The sequence below is a fragment of the Colius striatus genome, chromosome 15 (genome assembly GCF_028858725.1).
Source record: "Colius striatus isolate bColStr4 chromosome 15, bColStr4.1.hap1, whole genome shotgun sequence".
NCBI lineage: Eukaryota > Metazoa > Chordata > Aves > Coliiformes > Coliidae > Colius > Colius striatus.
In genome coordinates this window covers 16,696,631-16,710,226 of record NC_084773.1, presented here as the reverse complement: position 1 = coordinate 16,710,226, position 13,596 = coordinate 16,696,631, and the positions used below count along the sequence as shown (strand labels likewise).

At 40.5% G+C, this 13,596-nt stretch overlaps 1 protein-coding gene across 1 annotated transcript in view; it reads right to left on the bottom strand.

Annotated features, from left to right (window-relative positions):
- Positions 1–9,182, bottom strand: part of TAFA1 (TAFA chemokine like family member 1) — a 211,570-nt gene extending 202,388 nt beyond the window's left edge. The window contains exon 1 of the mRNA XM_062008547.1: positions 9,065–9,182. Within this exon, the coding sequence (XP_061864531.1) occupies positions 9,065–9,182 (118 nt within the window). The remainder of the gene's footprint in view (positions 1–9,064) is intronic.
- Between the last annotated feature and the right edge of the window lie 4,414 nt (positions 9,183–13,596).

Below are 13,596 nucleotides of genomic sequence, written 5' to 3'. Positions count from 1 at the left end.
ATAAACACCACCCAGACAACTGACAGAACAGAGGAAGCATTGAGGTTTCAGCCATAGAAAGACAATTTCTAATCACTGGGGAGGAATCTGCATTTTAAGCCTCACAAAAATAAATGATATTACTACAGAAATAATTATACTACAGATGTGGGAGCTGGCTTAGATACAATCATTCTCCATCAGATCCTGTCCTGGCACACTGAAACCAATTACAAACTAAAACCTCTCTCATCTTCAATTCATCCCTTGAGTTTTTGTTTTAATGCACAGAAGTGACTCTTGCTGACTGACCACCCAAATTCAAAAGCATCTCATGCAAGTAACAAAGAAGAGGAACTTCATGAGTTAAAGATATTCCCAGAAAAGACTGTCAGTGTAGCCCTGATTGATTATGAATTTAAGCAATATTAATCAAAAAAGGAACTATGACAACAGCAGAGGAGGTTGATTTTGGTGAAAAGGCAACTTCTGGAAACATTAGGCCTCCTTTAAGTTCAGTGCTGCTGCAAACCAAAACAAGAGCTGGTACTAGCTAGGAGGACACAAGATCTTCCTTGGGTTTGCATTGGTATTGCATTTGAAGTCTGTGAAGACTTGATTTCTCTTGGGAAAGAGGCAGCCGCTGGCATCTGAATATATGCTTCCAGGAAGGATGTATTCATTTATCAGGATGACGACTTGTTTGGATGGCTGATGGGACAGCAGGTGGCTTTCTTTTCCCAAACAAGGAATATCAAGGCAGAAACGATGAATAAAGTACCTGGTTGGGGGTTTTAAATTACAGATTCAGCTGAGGAAACTTTCCTCAAAAAAGAAAAAAAATTAAGTCCTTAGAACTTGAGTCAGTTCTGATTTTACATTCAAATATAAAATAAGATGGAGTTCAAAAGCTTCTGAACTGTAAAATTAGATGATTTTGAAAGGTGTGATAAAAACACAGGAATTATGATACCCTAGAAATACAATACAGCTATGTATTGTATTATTAGATTATTACAGAAAATACCTGTGTTTTAGTGTGCTTTAAACACACCTTCCTTACCCAAAGCACCTTTAACCAATCTGAAAAGGAGCAAAGTTTCCCTGAAATGCATTTTTCACAAGGCATTGTTCTGAACACTACCTTACTGTTACTTTTAATGTTATTGATCTCATTTCCTCTTGGTCAGGGGTTACGTTTAAATTCAGAATGATTCAGAATGTGAACATTCACTCCTTAATAGGTTTGTGTAGGCATATATATAACATACAGATACTTTTCCATCCTTGAATCTGTTCAGAGTCACAATTGTGTTACTGATGATTCCTGGGCAGCATGTATAGGAAAGGATGCTAAACAATAGGTTCCCTTCATTTATTCATGTTCTCTTAACAAATAAACATATAAATCAATGAAACCGATTTTCTGAATAAACTGTCCTTGTTTACTCCCAACCACTTAATTAAACACAATTAACTTCAGTTTGCTTTGGCAACCTATTAATGTCATGATCAAATATAAATAGACCATGCAAGAAAAGGTTATAATTAATAAACGCTTAACAATACAATAAAATTACACCACAGCTTTGCTTGCAAGAAATATTTAAAGGCAATTTTGAAGAGCACTAATGAGGACAATAAAAAAAAAGACAATAAAGTTTTATCAGGGCGTGTGCAGCTCAGATCCTGAGGCTTTTGCCTGAACTCAGGCTGATCTACACAGCCTGATGCTGTTTACAACATAGGACACTTCAGTACCAAGTTCCCCGCCTCCCAGTAAACTGCCATGTATGTTCATAGGAGTTTTCTGCTCAGGTTCATAGAATCATAGCTCTCTAAACTTTTGCTTGCACATAAGTTAACTGCAGAAGTGATTCTTGCTCAGTGTTATTGGTTCACAAGAAAGGCTCTTGCTTCAGATTTGTCACTTACAGGAAGCAAAATCCAACAGGAGCTTGAGATCATTCATAAGGATAGATTAAATGCATATCTTGATCTGAATTAGCAGATCTCCTAATAAGACACAAGGATCACCATTTAAGTTGCTTTCTAATTGCCGATTTAGTGAGAGGTAAGGTGCATGCCATACAAATGAAGCTTCACAGCTCATAGAAGAAATATTTATACACAATTTGAAAAAGCTCCCAGTACATGTGACTCAGTGGGAGCTGCTAGTGGGGAGCCGACAACTCCCAGATTACTTGTAGCTCAAACACAAGGCACCACAGTGAGGGCACCCTGGCAGAGGGAAATTCAGATATCTCAGATAAGTGAGTGCCCATGTATTGCACTTGGTGATTGTCAGGGAATCACTTTCACATTATTTAAGAACTAGCAAGGTCCTCCATTCCTGCCATCAATTCAGTTCCCAAGTAAAGCTGTTCTCTCAGACTATAATAAAGATTACAATGGAATACTATGACAATTATTGGCTATCATATGTTAGCAACAGTGATCCTGCACCTGCTGTCACTGAAATGACCTTTCAAGATGGGCAGGACTGTTATCCTCTCCCACTGTGAAGAAAAAGGGGAAAACTGTTGTTCTGAAAGGAATACAGAAGGCAAGAGAGAGATGTCAGATAATCTTCTAAATAGAGCACAGAAATATGAGTCAGAGATACATACATGGGGCTTTGTAACTTCATTCATCTTAATTTACACCCCCTATTCCCCATTGTGCATCATTGACTGAGCCTCATAAATTTAGAGTCCAACTGTGCTGCAGTGCTTGTGGTCCCTGCCTAGAGCACAATGAATAGAAATCTCCAGCACTGCTCCTGTGCAAAAAAAATAAGTTTATCTGGAGAGAACTGTTCTGTACAGAGAATCTGAAAATAGCAAAAATGCTGAATCCCATCAGGAAAATAAATCTTGCTCACAGCAAAAGTTGATTTCACAGCAGAGTGGAAAAGAAAACATTGAAAAGGAAATACAAAGATTAGAGGTGGGATAGGATAAAACAATATGAAACTTAATGGGAGAAAACACATCTATCTTATGAGGAAATGCGCTTGTATATTGCCTTTTAAAATATAAATGAGCCTTGGACTAAAGTAGGCTAATCATTAAAGGCAGGTTTCTGATGTTATCAGCAGAAATACTTCAGTGCAGGGCAATGCAGGCTGCCTTTGGGGTTTAAATTTGTAGGTGCCAAATTTTCCTTGGGACTTAACCACCATAATATGAATTCTAACAGTATTTAATACCGTGACTACAAATAGTGCAGTGCACTGAAAGGTCCCTTTATGGCTCACCAAGGCCCCAGGGCTGCACTTAGAACTGGAGGCTCAGCACACAGGTGTGAGAGAAGATGCCTGCTGAGGCCACTGTAATAAGAGGGGCTTTTTGGTCCCTGTTTACCCAGAGCAGCTCCTGCCATGCAAAGAGGGATGTGCTTTGCATCTGCCTGTGTGGCTGCCTGCAGAGAGGCCCAAGGGAGAGCTGAAGTGACAGGGGGTGGGGACGGGAGCACGGCCAGGATCAAGGACAGAGCAGGGGCAACTAAGCCAGAGCACAGATATTGCCAGTGCAAACCATATGCAGGAGACAAAGCGTTTCTCTTGAAATACCACAATTAGCACCTTGCCACTGCTGTTGTGCACAAGGGGTGTTGGGAAGGCGACGGCAGGGAACGCAGCCACGCTTCCAGCAGCTCCTGCAGAGCCTCCCTGGGCACAGCAGCACACTGAGTGCCCCACTGCACACCTGGGCCCTGCTGCTCTTCACAGCCCATCAAGCTGCAACATCTGCGGCCCCTCAGGATGCTCCATCTCCTTGGATCAGAAGTAACAAAGCATCACATTCAGCAGCATGACTGGTGACAGCTTTCCTCCACCTGCAACTGAGCTGCAAGCCTCCCAGCTACACACTCTTCTCCAGTGAAGGAAAGGTGTCCTCTTGCCTTTGACCTGCCATTGGTTACTGGTTGCTCCTTGGCAATGCCTATACCTACTTCTTCCTCTTTACCCAGACCATTAAGACCAGACACAAGATCATTAAATTAATAGTTTAGGGGGGAAAAACTCCAAATCAAACCAAAACAACAACCAGTGCAAAAGCCCAAACACCGGTAACTCTCTGCAAACACCCTACAGGCAGATTTCTTTGAGAGGTTTGATTTTTCAGGGAAAAAAAATCACAGGGTGTAATATTTCTGATAAAATTTGCTGCTGTAAACAAGCACATCACACAAGCACAGCAGACAATTCATTGCTGTCATGCTGCTAGTAATCCTACCTCATCCTTTAAGTGTTGATTATATTACATCCGTTCTCTGCCTACACAAAATACATATGAATGTTTGTCCATACACATCCTAATATGTTTTGTATGTGACCAGAAATACAGTAGGTACCACCAACCTGGATTTCTTTACTTAGCAGCTGGTGGTCCCACATCAAGAACAGACTGTGAAGGCCAGAGGTATATAACAGAAAGGTATCATGAGAGAGATGATTTCCAGGGAGTGACTGAAATAACTCATGACAGGGATTTTTACTGATTGTGGACAAGTCAGTATAGGTATGGTGTTCCCAGGGCATGCACTGCTGTAAATCACATCTGAATTAGGCCTTAGAGCTTATTTTCCTGTCATTAACACAGCAATAAAGACCAGTTGCCAGCTTTCATGCCCATGACATGACCTGCTGGGTACTGCCTAAGTTGCTTCATGGCAATTTGGACATTGTACACTGAAGGTAACAGTTTGCACTCACACTGTGTGATTAATGGAATACAATTCTTGCTAATATTAATGGCCTAGTCCTACACTTGCTTCTAACAATATCAAGAGTAAAAATCCTGTTGAATTCATCTTCCCAATCTCAACAGTTCTACAAAATAAACACATTTTATTTACACTTTGCTGAGGAATTAGATTCAGACTGACGTTCTTCCTCGTCTCTTTTGACCTGAATAGCCACATATATGGGCCACATGAAAACAGCAGACCTTTTGAAATGTGAAAATATGCAGTTTCCCCCAAGGCTATTCAGAAAAAAGAAAAACAGTGGTAAGACAAAGATCAGAACTAAGAAATTTTTTGCTCACAGCCACAGACTCAAGTTTCCACAAAATGCTGTCTAGTGAGAAACATGCTCAGAGTATCCTTAGGTTGATGTTGCTTGTTACTTCATGTAAAATTGCTTTGAGACTGGTTTTCCTCCTTGTAATGTGAAACATAGAAATCTTCTCAAGAAGTGAGTCTCTAATGGGCACACCATTAACTACTGTCACAATAAAAGGTACTTCATGTTTAGTAGACATACAATCCCAGCCTTGATTTAGTCCACGATCTCTTCCTCTGAATAGGCCTATTTTTAATTAACAGATTTGCAAATGTCAGCATTGCTGCAGAAGGTATATGTCTCTGCTTGTGTCTGCCTCCCATCTTTACACTGTATGCAAGACTAACCTAGCATCCTTAATGTGTACCTAATTATTTGGAACTTACAGGTGAAGCCAATGTAGTTTCCTGTATTTTTAAGCAACACACACCCAGTGTGTCCACTGTGATTCAACACTAGCTGATGGTCCAAACTGGGATTAAAAACATCCCCCATTTATGAAACAAAACCAGAAAGTTTGTTAAGAATATAATGATTGAAGGGATGGTGGCTATTTTTCAAACTTGCATCCTTTACTTTGTGAATATATTGCTGCCTTACCAAATGCCACTTCCCACCTCTGGGCAGGGTCAGCCCTGTCAATCAGATCATCAATGGACTGTCATAGGCACTCAGCTAACTCTGCAAATCACAACCTGTCTGTTCTAATCCTCAGGCCAATTCAACAGCTCTACAATTGTATCTTACAGCCTAAAATGGCCAATGTGGAATTCTTCTCATTTCCACTGTTTCTTATTAAATCACACAGAAGTGACAAGCTTGTAAAAAATGGAGATATGTTTCCACATAAAGTTATTTCCTGTGAATGCTTTCATAAGTCCTTTGCCTAACATAGTTTTCATGAAAATGAAATACAGTCACAGAAAAGCCGTGTGCATTACCCAAGGGGAGTTATACTGCAATGGTGTTCAGTCAGCTTCCTTCAGAGGCCTCCTCCAGATCCCAGAGAAGCCTGAATATCTCCCCTGCCCACCTCACCTAGAGTCAAAAAGAACAGCCACCAATACCTAATGGCTCTTAACAGTGGCATTCAAATTTCTTATTGATGAGACAAAAATAATGAACAGTTACAAATAGTAACAGCACCATCCATGATATATTCCAGCAAACTTTACTACACCCTTTCTATCTGTGCCCACCTGCCAATGTTTCAGAGGAAATAAAGCTACAGCCAATTACAAATGCTGTCACGTAAAGCCATTTATCGCATTTGTTTTCAGGTTTGTACCTTCTGCTAAGTCACCTAAATGAATAATGAAGTACTGAATTATAAAACTGAAACATTCCCCTGCACTGAAAGGAAGCTTGAAAACTTTTGTGATTGCATATAGTGTGTTTTAATCTCTTTCAACCCTTTCAGACACTTGCTTAAGAAAGCTTGGAAATCTCTGATAACCTAACCCTTTCATATATTGCCCTTGGTTTACAGTGCTTCAAAACTGGATTAACGAGGATAGAACAGATGGGTATATTCACTGCACTAATCCACTGAGTTCAGTTCAAGTTTATTATGTTAAACACATTTCCAAGAGGATCTGATCTTTTACCTGCACCTTCCTGTGCTCAGTAACACTCTTGTATTCATGAAGTGCGAGAAGCACAAGACAGGGTGGAACCTGCCTTTTTAATTATCTCTTACCAAAGCAGACCCATGACGGAGTTGAGCAGCTCAAAATCTCTTATTTTAGAGCATCTCATTATCTATGGAAGGTCACAAACTGAAGGGAAAGCTTTGCTGAGCGTGCTATTGATTACAGCTTTATTTGCCATGATTCAATAAGTTGAAATTTCATATACCAAATATTAAATTACTGAAATTATGCACTGGCTCATCTGCATCCATTTTTTATTCACTTTTATTTGGCTGAACATTTTAATCTTACTTACACAGTGACTAACTAAAAGTAAATGATGCATTCCTAATATTATAAATATGAAAAATAGGGTGTGCTCAGGGACTGCAGTTGAATGCATTAAAATCACTCAGTTTGCAAGTTAACATATTTCCATCCCTTTTATGTACAACCTTTCACATTCAGTTGGCAGACTGCAAATTCATGGCCTTATAAAAAACAGTGCCTTGATTTTTTGTTGTGACAGCAGAAATTGTCCAAAATCCCTAACAGTTTCCCTAAAGGATGCTCACTAGCTGGTGCTTCCCCAGGTGCAGCACAGTCTGAATCCGAGGTGAACATCATGTCAAATTCCACTCATCTGTCAATGTAGTGGATTATTTCTTGAGAGACTGAAATTGGCTGCCTGGGATCAGAACACCATCAATCTTATTCATGTAGGGTGCAGAGAAGCTGCCTGAGAAAGGCTCGCAGGAGGGAAAGCTTGGCTGTTTCTAAGTAGGTGATGAGGCAGCTGTAAAACCTTCACTCTATCTGTATCACATCTCTGAGTGAAAGATTTTGTCATTTTTCACATTTCCCCAACACTTGGTATGCATTCAGTGTCTTGCTGTTCTTGCTTCATAAAAAGGGTGATTTTTCAAGCTTAGGCAAATGTTGCAGAGCTCTGAATCTGCCCAGCTCTCATTTTTTCTCATAATGTCACTTGTTTCAATTGATTTTACAAAACGAGATTACATTTTCCTTTTACCTATCTGTTTAGCTGGGCTGTTTTTTCCTACTTCCTTCACTGGGAGACAGACTCAAATAAACAGCAGCATTACCTAAAGCTGCATTGTAATAAATACTTTCTTAATTTCTCTGCAAGTCCCAAGCAAGAAGTTTGTCACTCAGACTTCAAATAATCTCAAACTTCCAGTGCCTGCTAGCAAAGATAACAGCATGAGTTAATCTGATGCCCTAACACAGCTACTGAAAGCTGGGCTATCAAAGATTTAGGTCTATTCCTCTATACTATACATATTTTATTTCAAGGAAGCAAGACAATGCTGATACCTGTGACTTCTGGGCAACTAAAGTAGTTGGGAAAACTTTTAGTCATTAAGGTTGCTAAAGACCTGCAGTTCAAGACTATCTGTCTTTGAAGGTATGCCATTAGATCAAAAAACATTAAAGGTTCCACATTGTTAAATGATTCATTGCTGTGAGTTAACATTCTTCCATCTTTCATTTTTAAAACTCTTCAAGCCTCTCCCACCTTTCTCTGGATCCAAATTTGTTAAGAGACATTCTCGGTCCATCTAATTTTCATCAGATGATAAAAGTGTGCAAGAACATGCCAACTCCTCAATTTAACACAGCCCATACTCCTCAAACCACAATTAACAGTTGAAGAAGTTCTGTGATCCATTTCTATTAATAAAAACACAATAAACTACTAGTGTGCAGTCTCTGCAGATGACAACAGTTAAAGCGAGCTGCATTCTCCACTGCTAACTTGGGGGATTTATTCTGATGTTACAGGCATTTAAGTCCATTGACAAACAGTCCCAAATTCTCCTCTCTCCCCACCAACTTTCAGAGTTAAACTTGAGAACCTTGGAATAATGGGGTCTCTCATCTCTGCTAAGGCAAACATCTGACCTCCAGTAAGCACTAGTGACTGTGAGAGATATGGTGCCAGTATTTTAAGCAGCAAACCTGTGTCCGATTTGCCTCAGATAACCGCAAAGTTATCCAAACCTGTGCTATCACAATGTCTTGAAGTTACACACCCATTCAAAAAGTGCATGAGATGGGGAGAAGAGGTAGAAATAAGGACAGAGGAAGAGAAACTTAATGGTTATCCAGCATTGGATTTCTGTGTTGGGAATTTGTTAGAAGATGACATTAAAAAATGAATGTTCCAACATCAGGTTGGCAAAGCACAACATGTTAGACCAACCAAAGAAAAAGAGATGCTGTGCAATATAAAGGGAAACAACTCATAAAAGTTAAATGATAAAGGATTTCATAATCATTCAATCATTTATCGAGACACACAAAGCACAGGCAGAAAGTGTGCAATCTTACAGCATCTCATAGCTGATCTCAGTCCTACCTGGTCTGTGCAGGTGATGCTGCTGGAAAGTGTGATGGAGGGACCCCTGACAGAGCAGCATTGCACAGGCACTTATCCACAAATACAGGACCCAGGACATTGCAGAGACCACTGCCATTCTCTAAACAAAATATTAGACAGATATTATTATCCATTGCCTTACAGCATACACAACAATCAGCTTCCATTACAACAGTACAAGGGGGCTTTATTTATTTTACTTCTTTAACTAAATATCTTTTGTCTCTGGGTTATTATTCCACCCTGCAGGATGCAATTGTCATACAACAAAGGTCATGTCCAAAAAGGACAGTTGAGGTAACAAGATGTCAACACAAGAGCCTGGATAACTTGAATAATTCAGTGGCTGAAAAATTGAAACTGGAATGATCTGAAGACTAAAGAACCAAACTAATGTAAATAAAAGGTTGGCAAACATTCCCACACTGGTCCCTGGCTGCATTTACAGGGGAGTTAAAATAATCATTTTAAAAAGTCACACAGCCAGATAAAAAACACATGATGTCCAAACAGTACCCAAAGTACTTTAACCACGTTACAGCTAGGCATGCAGCAGCATCACATACACAAGATACACTTCATAAATACTCCAGCCCCAAGGCTGCAAGGCTAATACTGACCCAGAAGGTAACAGTTTGGTTTTCACTTTTTGAGCATTAATTTTTAATCATGATGCTGTCTGCTAAACAAAGTAATTGTTTCTCAGAATTATATTCTAATCCCCAGATGAAATCAGCTTCCTTTTGTTCGACCTCTGCATGCAAAGGGACTGGAGTAGGGCCAGGCTGAATTTCAAACATACTCCATAGATTTTATCTTTTCCAAAAGCAGATTGTGTCAAAAGCTTAAACAGACTCCTACTGCAAAAGGAAAGAGTGATTTCTTTGCCTCCCAGTGCTGGCATACCTGACTATCCAATACAGACAATTGTGGGTTTTAATACTTGCATTCAGCCTTGTACTAACTGGCTAAATTTCCCTCTGACTTTTTAACTTCAACAGCTCTTTCTCGATGCCTGCAAGGATTGGGAGGTTTGCAAGGCTCAGCTACGCTACACATCGTCCAGTTCCCTTAACAACACCTTCTGCTGCATTTCATATTGCCAAATTAATCAAACTTCAGGCACTCTCCCTATTCAGCCAATGACGTGATGCCATTTTCTATCTAATAATCCAATCAGCTGAACATCATTTTCATAGAGCAAGAAAGACTTTGAAAGATTAAATCTCCCCTAGAAAAATCACGTCTTTACATATAAATACAAAAATAAAAAGTCTGTATATAGTATCTCAAGGGGATTTCTGCAGCAGGAAAATTAAAGCTATTAAAGGAGTGAAATGCAGTGGTAATAAAATATATGCATATGAAATCATTTGTCTTGCCTCCAATTTTAAAGAAGGACACAGTCTTTGAGAAGGTTTCAAAGTCTATTTGGTTGAAGAGAATCACATAGATTGACACATATAATTAACAGAAAATACCAAAACATGATTGTAATCAGCATGAGGCTCTTCCTTTCTCTGTTCTGAGTGTTTGATGCACTGCTTAGCATGGAATTAATTTCATTTCTCATTGTTTACTTTAAAGTATACAGTGTATTGTTTCCCTCTTTTTAGACCTATTTATCTTGCAAAATAGATTCAATCCCCTCAGATCAGCTCCCAATAGGCTTCACAAATTAACACCCTCCTGTCATATTCAGTCTTCCCATGTTTTTTATACAAAAAGGGAAGAGGGAAAGGTGACTCTCACATGGGGACATTTCAGGTATTCAGGTTATTTAAACTGAACTTTAAAACCCCAGCCAAACAGCAAAGCCAAGGCAAACTTCTACAGCCCGATAAATGCTCCTGTGTCTGTCTTTCAGCATCATGTTCTTAACCACATGGGCAGCAGACTGACTGAACCCACTCAGGCTTTATTATTAGTTCTCTGCCTTTATGTATGTATAAAAACCAATTCTCAAACTAAACTGTTTCAAACTACCTTTGCTCAAAACTCGGCATTTCTTACAAACATTTCCTCATGCACCTGTTTCACAGCAAACTGCCATCATATACATTTACACACACATCATCTTATCATTACTAAGAAACACAGCAGTGAGTATTCCTCCACCTATTATCTGATGAGTTCTAAATCTGCTTTCTGAATCTTAAATCCTAAAGAATCTCCTTACCTGAGTAATCCAACCAAGGGCAGAGCACTCTATTAGTGTTCATTGGAAAGATCTAACACTTTTTTAAATCCATCTGTATCACAATGAGGGATTGTTAATAGCTTCCCAATAATCTTCTTTATCAGGATTAAAAGGAAAAAGAAAAATCTCTCGTTACAAATCCTGTTCCCAGAGTAAAGAAGACATCTGAGCTCTCAGACTCTGCCGTCAGAAAAGTGGCCAAGGTTTGAGGGGTGGAAACCTTCTCATTTTCACCTTTAAATCATCTCCTAGCATCACCTTCTGCTTGATGAGACCTTTGAAGTGATCTTGAGACAATTTGCAGCTTCCAGGATACTTAAGGATGAGGAGCAGTTAATGTTTAACGACAAAGCGGCCTCACTCCAGCGCGGGCAGTGCAGAGTAAGGCAGCTGTACGTACACTGCTGTACGATGCTGTAAGTACCGTAGCCTATTTCAATACATCCCTGCTCGGGAAAGTATCACATGCCTTAAAGCGACACAGCCCCGGCTGCGAGCCCCAGCCAGGCACTCCGCGAGTCGCCGGGGCTCAGCAACTGGAGCTGCATTTAAATAGCGGCACTCAGACTTCGCACAGAGCAGGGGAGCAGCTGGTTCCGTCTGCGAGGAGCGGATGTGACCGGGCACAGGGTGGGAGAGCGCTGCTGGAAACGCAAAGCCGGTGGAGAGGCAAAGGACTAAATACCCGATGAGCAACCGGGGAGATGCGTTAATTCTGACGGCAGAGGCTTTATTCCCCACGGGTTGTTCTAGCGCTAATTTGCAAGAGGCGAGTGAGACTTAAGGGAGTCTCTTCCATTTCACAGGAGAGCAGCACATGCTTGTGAGCAGGGAGTGGTGGTGCGGGAAAAGTGTAACAAAAAGCAAGGGAGGGCAGGAGACTCCACACACTCCCCTGGGCTTTCCAACACTTTGCCACAACTCTGAGTGAAATCTTTCCTTCCAACTCCATTTCCAATGCATCTCATCAGACAATGGGGAAAAAAAGCTCTGATTTACTCCTCCTCAACGCTAAAGCTCCGATACAGCAGGTTATTAGTTATTTATTCATTGTCTGCATCTTAAGTGGCCATTTACAGGAATGGAGTGGTTTCCCTCTTGTACCATATGTAATTATTTTTTAAAGAGCCACTGTATAGACTTAATACGTACAATTCTCTTAGCATTACAGCTCCCACTTCTGCCTACAAAAGGCTGAAGGCTTAGAGACAAAACAGAAACTTCCATTTTAAGAGCCCAGGGTGTCTACTATAACACCACATGGGGTGAGGCTTTTTTCCCCTTAGCCTATGTTAGGAAAGTGTACTACCTTCACTACTTACCAGCTCCAGATACCAAACAATCGTAAATAACAATGTTAACAAGTACCCTTACTCTCAAGCACCTCCTTCTCAGCACCCAAGGACACACATCTCAGTGGAAGCTCTCACCGAGAGGTGTGATGAGTTTACTTAACAGACTATACACTACTTTGGAGCTGCTGTATTTTCTTGGGTAACACACACTAAGATATTGGCCCTGTAGAACAACAAGAACATTACACAGCTCTCTGCCACAATGTTCAGAGCAGCTCTGTATTATAGTCTTAAGAAAAATGAAGCAATTAGGGGAGGGAGATAACCAAGTAACCCAAGAGAGCAGTGGTGAGTGAACCCTCCTCGCACCACACACCAGCACTGCAGCGTGACTCCCAGCAGGTCCCTGAGCAGTGTGAGGAGGAAAATTGTCTCTCAGGGCAAACCCTGTGATGACCAGAGGTGCTTTATATGAACACACATGGCACAAGTATGAATGGGGATATAATGTTTTGTTTAATTAAAGGGTTTTTTATTTTCTTCAAGAGTTCCCTTAGACACACAAAAAAGGCCAAGAACTGGGGCAATTGCTGCTACTTTCTGGCCACAGAAAGGACTAGAAGTGTCCAAGAAAGCTGATGAGAGGCAATCAAGGCATGCTAAGTACTGTGAAGTACTGATGAGCAAGGAATCAGGACTTGAGATCAGGTGCAGCCTGTAGAAGGTGGTGGGTGAAGGGCTGCTGTGGTTGCTGGAAGCTCAAGACTTTCCCTCTTTCCATAGGAATGCAAGAAGATTTCTACAGCACCTGAGAGGGGCAGGTGATAGGAATTGGTTTTAAAGTAGCACTTTTTTAACAAAATGTGTTCCCTCTATGGGAAACAAGGGAAAAGATATAGAGTAGGGAGGTGTGAAGAAAGAAGGGGCCTCAAAAAGCAAATAAAATCCTTCTACGAAACTGAGAGGCCTTGTGAATGGCAGGAGGAGTCAGACAAATTGTGACTACACACACACCT